Source organism: Notamacropus eugenii, chromosome 5 (assembly GCF_028372415.1).
Source record: "Notamacropus eugenii isolate mMacEug1 chromosome 5, mMacEug1.pri_v2, whole genome shotgun sequence".
Taxonomy (NCBI): Eukaryota; Metazoa; Chordata; class Mammalia; order Diprotodontia; family Macropodidae; genus Notamacropus; species Notamacropus eugenii.
The window spans coordinates 133,038,999-133,044,998 of record NC_092876.1 but is presented as its reverse complement, the minus strand read 5'-3'; the positions used below and the strand labels follow the sequence as shown (position 1 = coordinate 133,044,998).

General features: G+C 49.5%; 1 protein-coding gene across 2 annotated transcripts in view; it reads right to left on the bottom strand.

Annotated features, from left to right (window-relative positions):
- Positions 1–3,541: 3,541 nt before the first annotated feature.
- The window catches only part of STARD10 (StAR related lipid transfer domain containing 10), a 37,943-nt gene continuing 35,484 nt past the window's right edge, over positions 3,542–6,000 (bottom strand). For both annotated transcript variants that reach the window (XM_072610958.1, XM_072610957.1), the window contains exons 6-7: positions 4,287–4,339; positions 3,542–4,083 (exon numbers count right to left, since the gene is read on the bottom strand). In XM_072610958.1, coding sequence (XP_072467059.1) covers positions 3,844–4,083; positions 4,287–4,339 — 293 coding nt within the window. In that variant the 3' untranslated portion in view covers positions 3,542–3,843. The remainder of the gene's footprint in view (positions 4,084–4,286; positions 4,340–6,000) is intronic.

Genomic DNA, 6,000 nt, shown 5'->3' with positions numbered 1-6,000 from the left:
GTGACGCCCCCGGGGAGGGGCCGGGCCTGGGCCGGGGCTGAGCTGGGGGTGGGGGGAGGCCGGGCCCGCCTCCTCTGGGTCGGGCTGAGGCTCTCGGTTTCACAGGCTGGTCTCTTCCTCCCCTGGCTGGCTGGCCCTCGTCGCGGTGACATGGAGAAGTTGCCCTGGACCCAGGGGTAGGGCTTGAGTTCCAGTGTAGCCCCGGGTGACCCTGACAGAGGCTCTACCCTACCCACTCTCGGAGCCCAGGCTCCCTGTCTTGCTCTATATCTGTTTCCGCCTCCTCTGAGACGGCTCCTAAACCCTGAGGCTGGGGAAGACAGCAAAGTTCTTCCTGCGTTCTCACCTGTCCTTGTCCCATCACCTTACTCTGCGGCCCAGCGACGCTGGCTCCCTCTTCTGACTCCGGGAAATTTCTGCTGGCTGTGCTCCGGACCTGGACTGCTCTCCCTCCTTATCTCCGCCTCCTGACTTCCCGGGCTTCCAAGTCTCCGCTAACATCCCACCACCCTCCTGAAAGATGCCTTTCCCAGGGTCGTAGTCCTAGTGCCTTCCTCCTGAAACTACCTCGTCTGTGCCGTTCTGTATATGTCTTGTTAGCAGCGTTGTCTCGCCCTGTGCACTGTGAGCTCCTGGAGGACGGAGCTCTTTATACACTTCTTTTTATCCTTAGAATTTAGCACAGTTCCTGGCTCTTAGAAAAGTGATAACCCCAAGTAGGCGCCTAATAAATGCATGTATCAGGGTCTTCCAGGAAAGAGCTGGGCAATGGGCATTCCTAAATCCGAGATTCTTAAGTATGCGGGGGGGGGGGGGGGGGGGGGTTATTAAGTGAAGACCTCTGAGCCAAGGAACAGGATTGGGGGAGCCACCGCTCCCACTCAGTTTGCACTGACTAGCTAGCTGGGTGACCCTACAGCTCCCCGCCCCCCAACTAGAATTGGAGGCTTCCTGTGGGCAATGGTTCTGATTCTCACCGTGAACTGTGACTCTTCAGACCTCTGGGTGACCGGTGTTAGGAGGAGGGTGCCTCCTAGAGGGTTCCCAGAACTGGGGAGGCAGGGTGGAGTTAGTCCTTGAACTCTTTAACAAGACCCTGGTGGAAAGGGGATCAGAGGATTGAGAGGTTATGGAGTCATAGATCTACAATCTGAAGGAACCTGAGAAGCCGTCTGGTCATAGAGATGAAGTAAACTAAGTTCTGCGGTGAGGAAGTCATACTGGAATCAGGATTTAAACCCCCAATCCTGTGCGCTTTCCACTACATATTATATAGGCTCCCATTTCTAAGTCTTTTAAAGGTACACAAGGTACTGTCCTCACAACTCTGTCACAGGAATGAAATATTATTCTAATTTTACAGGCAGGGAAATTGAGTCCCAGTGAAGGGAAGTGATTTACTTAAGGTCATTCAGTTTAGCGTCTCAGCCAGGGATACCAGTATTCTTTCCATTATACCGTCCTGGCCCTCCTCCTCCAAATTTTCCTTCTACCACCAATTCCAAAGTTTTCTTTGACCAGCCCAGCCCACAGTGCTAGCCATCTCTATCTTGCCCTGGACCCTAAGCACATCCAGGCTTCCCTAAAGAATGGTGATTGCCATATAAACTCCTGGGATGATATGGGAGACAAGCTAAAGATGCCATGAAGTCTGTCTGCTTTTCCCTTGGTAGAGGAGTAGGTGATTTGGCCACAAAGTACAAATACTGCCATGGACTTGGGAGTCAAGAGACTTGATCTCTGGCCCAACCTCCAGCACTGTAGCCCTGTAATCAAGGACAAGTGGCTTAATCTCTCACAGCCTGTTTCCCCATTTGTAAAAGGGGGATAACATCTGCGGTAGTTGCTATTTAAGGTTGTTGGGAGACAAGATAATGGGTGTAAGGCAAGCACTTTGCAAACCCCATGGAAACAGTAGACACTGTTAGAGCCCCTTTCTGCCACTGATCAGATGCATGACCCTAAGCAAGTCACATCCCTCTCTGGACTGGTTTCTTCCTCTGTAAAATGGAAATAATAATCTTCATACTATCTTCCTCAGAGGGTTGTAATCAAGACACTATAGAAATGTTTATTAGTAAAGAATACAGATTTTCCATTGACACCCTTCTCTGCCTCACAATAAAAGCCAGCATGTCTAAAGCTGCCTAGACACCAGTCAGGGAGAGCCCCTGGGGTTCTCATAGGCTACACAGGAAATGAAAAGTTCTGGGCAACAAGCTGTACTCAAGGTCAGAAGAGTTTCATGTGTAAGAGAGCAACAGGAGGTGGTGGATGTTTAGATCTCACTTCCGATACTTTCAACCTGTGACCCCAGAGAAGCGACCACCCCCTGAGACTCAGTTTTCTGGTGTGTGACATGAGAGGTTTGGACTCAATAATCCCTCAATAATTCCTTTCAGGTCTAGATCTAGGAACCTTTAACTGGGTCTATCAACCCAAGGACACCCCAGGAGGGATGAGTCCAGGAGGTCCCTTCATCCACAAAAACCATTTACTCAAGCTGGGGTGGGTTGGGGGAGTGCTGAATGATGTCCATGACGAGAAGGTACCCACACCGTAACCAGAGATCTTTAAAGGCGATATATAAATTTTTTTTTCCATAATAGTCAAGCTCCCCAAACCCTCTGTGGCCTGGCTGAGAGGGTGCTTAAAATGTAAAGAAGGATCAAGGAGCTCTTAGTCTGGTGCACTCAGGTGGGCAAGTCCTAAATTGATGCCCAGGTGCATGATGGGATGGAACACTCCATTCTCCTTCGAGGCCATGAAGCTGTCATCAGCACAGGGCAGAAGATATAGGTCCCTTTGGTGGGTAATTTCTGCATCTGGCTATACATACTCAGAGGGTATGGAATGTCTAGAAGCCAGAAAGAAGTGAAAGTGGGTGCTGAACCTGGATACCACCAAGAGACAGAGAGGGGAGGGAGCAGAGTAGCAGCTCTCCTAAGCCAAGAAGCAAAGGTAAGCTCAGGACCACAAAGGTCTGGGAGGCTTTGGGTGGGAGAAAGGGAGCAGAGATTTGGGAAACAGTGAAAACCCTAAAGCCTTAAAAAACTGCCCCGCCCTCAAAGTGGATGGGCCAATGGGTCCTGAGGCTCAGCACAGGTTCCATCACAACCTCTGGTAAGGCTTGCTTGCTCCATGCACATGAAGCTTATCTCCTCCAACCACACAGAGAGCTCCCCAGGACTCTGGATTCAGGAGGGCCTGGGTTCAAATGAACAAGCTAGAACTCTTCCCATTGTATAACAACTTATTAATCACCGTAGCCATATAGCTAGGGTGGGGAAACAAGGCAGGAGGATCTGTACTTAGTAAAGACTCATAGAATAAAAGAATGGACAGTTGATTAGATGAATCAATGAATCAATGAACAAATGAATGAGTCAAAGGTTAAAAGGGGTAGGAGGATAAATGAAGACTGAACAATTAAAAAAAGTTGGGTGATACCAAATCAGTGAATGATTTAACAGGAAAAAGCTGAAAAGGCAGGGTACCCCCAATGAAAGAACAGAGAGAAATCAGGGCCTTGACCATAGGCTGTGGCTGTTGTATCAGTTTAATGGGGGTTATTTCTATACAAAATCTGCCTCCTCCATTTCCCACCCCTGCCCTGGGAGAAGGGGTCCAGCCTGGGTTGGGGGAGGGAGGTATTCCCCAGGGTTTGTCATCACCCCCCCCAAGGCAGAGGGCCAACTCACCAGCTGCCCTATTCCCTTCCTGGGGGAAGGAGGACATAAAGTAGCTTGGGCCAGGTGCCAGCAATCTCCTCTCCTCCCCTCCCCTCCAGCAGCAGGGCAGGGAGAGACTGGCCTGAGCTTTGCCAGGGTTCTGAGGGGTCCCTCAGTTAAGGGAGGAGTCATCATCGCTGCCTTCGCCCCCCGCCCCCCGCTCGTCCCGGCTCTCAGCCACAGTGCTCTCATCGATATTCTCCAGGGAGTCAGCATGCTGGACAGACAATTCTGACAGTGCCACACTGGGCAGGGGGCTCTGCTCTGGGTGCAGCCATGGCTTGAAGTGAGGCCGATGCTTCTGTTTCCATTCTGGATACTTCATGCATGCCTTGTACATCTTCTTCATTGCCTGTGCCACCAGGACCAGAGCAGGCAGGGCAGAGAAAAGAAGAGAGGGCACCAACATCAGGGGCCTCCTACACACCCACACTGCCTACACATCCCCAGCTCTCCTGCCCTGCCCCCCACATCCATGACCTGGCCTCCCACCGCTTCCAGGCCCACTCTCAAGCCCCTTTCCCACCCTCCTCCCCACTCTCCATGGCTACTCACCTTGGGAGCCAAGAACTGAGATGATTTATTCACTACCCACTTGGGTAAGGATCCTGTGAAGAGAGAAGAGTGACTGAAAACAGTGAACTGCGCTCTGGGAGTTGGACAACACCTCAGCATCTCTCCTACATTTACCTGAGCAGGAGTCTCCGACATTCCTGACAAGTGGCTCATCCAGTCTCTGCCCAAGATCCTCCAAATGATGAGAAACTCACTACCTAATGACCTAAGACAGGTCATTATCCTTTTGTGTGGCTCTGAACTTGGAAAGCTTTTCCTAAACTCAGTAACTTTGTCTTATTTGGGGCTGGATGACCAACAGTCAAGGAGAAAGAAAAGCTTCCTGTTCGGGATGGGGTGAGGTGAGATGCTCCCTAAAGTCTTAACACCACCAAAGGAGGAACTGTCTAGAAATGGGTATGCAGACCAAGTGACAAATCGTGTATTCAGACCCTCTAAGAGGGTCTGAAAACAAGAGATGCTATATTTTTTTAAGCTGGCCATGTGACAGGGAATAGTTTGTCTGAAAAATCAGCACTTTAGACTCTGTAGTCTATAAGGTCCCTTCAAACTCTACCATTCTGTCAGCAAGTCTCGCCTTCTACCTACAGATGACTCAGAAAAGTGGCTCCTGAAGTTGCCCTCAAGGTCCTCTACACTGGCACCTCAAAATTCAACATATCTAAAGCTACCCTGGTTCTTCACCCATATGCTTCTGACATCACATTCTCCATGGGGGATACCACCATTCACATGCCTAACACATTCATAACTTACTACTGAATAAAGTTCAAATCCTTGTGCATGGCACTTGAGGCTCCAACTTTTCTAATGCTTCTCCAGTCTAGACGCACTGGACTCCAAATATCCAACTCACTCTCCATTTCTTGTGCCCCTGGACTATCTAATTTCATGCCTTTGCCTACACTGTTCCCTACTCCTCAGATGAGCGCCCTCCCTTGATGCTCCTTAAAGCCCAACTCACAAGCTGCCTTCTCCTCCAGGAAGCCTTCCTGGATGTGTCCCTTGTCAGTAACACCCTCTCCCCTCGGAGTTCACAGGGCATTCTGTTTTTCAATACCATGTAGATTGAGTTTTCACAACAAGACTGTAAGTTTTAATATCTAAATTACTTGTCCAGCACCAATGTTCAATGTAGGTATTTAATACATGCTGAATCATCCATGAGGTGATAAATAACTAGTAACAAAAAAAGGGCCTCTCCCGTGATGAAGGACAACCACAGGTGCTATCCTCTTCAAACCTTTTCTCACATAGTGAGAGAAGATGAGCTTCTCTTATGCTGTAAACTCAGTATTCCAGAGTGGCCAATTCTCTGGCTGAGTGTGTGTATTGGGGGAGGAGGAAGAAAGGGAGCTGCTATGACAAATACACATGTTTTGCCCAGTAGAAGGTAGAGATTGCTTCCTTTCTGTCTCTGTATTGTCCAGCATCTAGTGTCTGGAACAAAGCAATTGTTGGTTGACTGACTGACTGACTGGTCTTAACCTCACAATGGATGAGGAGAGACTATCCCTATGCCAGGGCTAACATCAGGTCCAGGGCTTAGGTCTTTATGGAATCTAAGTTGATCTGATCTCCAACCCTTGTCTCGAGGTCCAGAGGCTTTCTTGGCCAGACTCAGAGACTGGTGACCACCTTTCCCTCCCTCCTTAGAGAAGCAGTGGAACATAGTGGTAGAATGAGCCCTAGA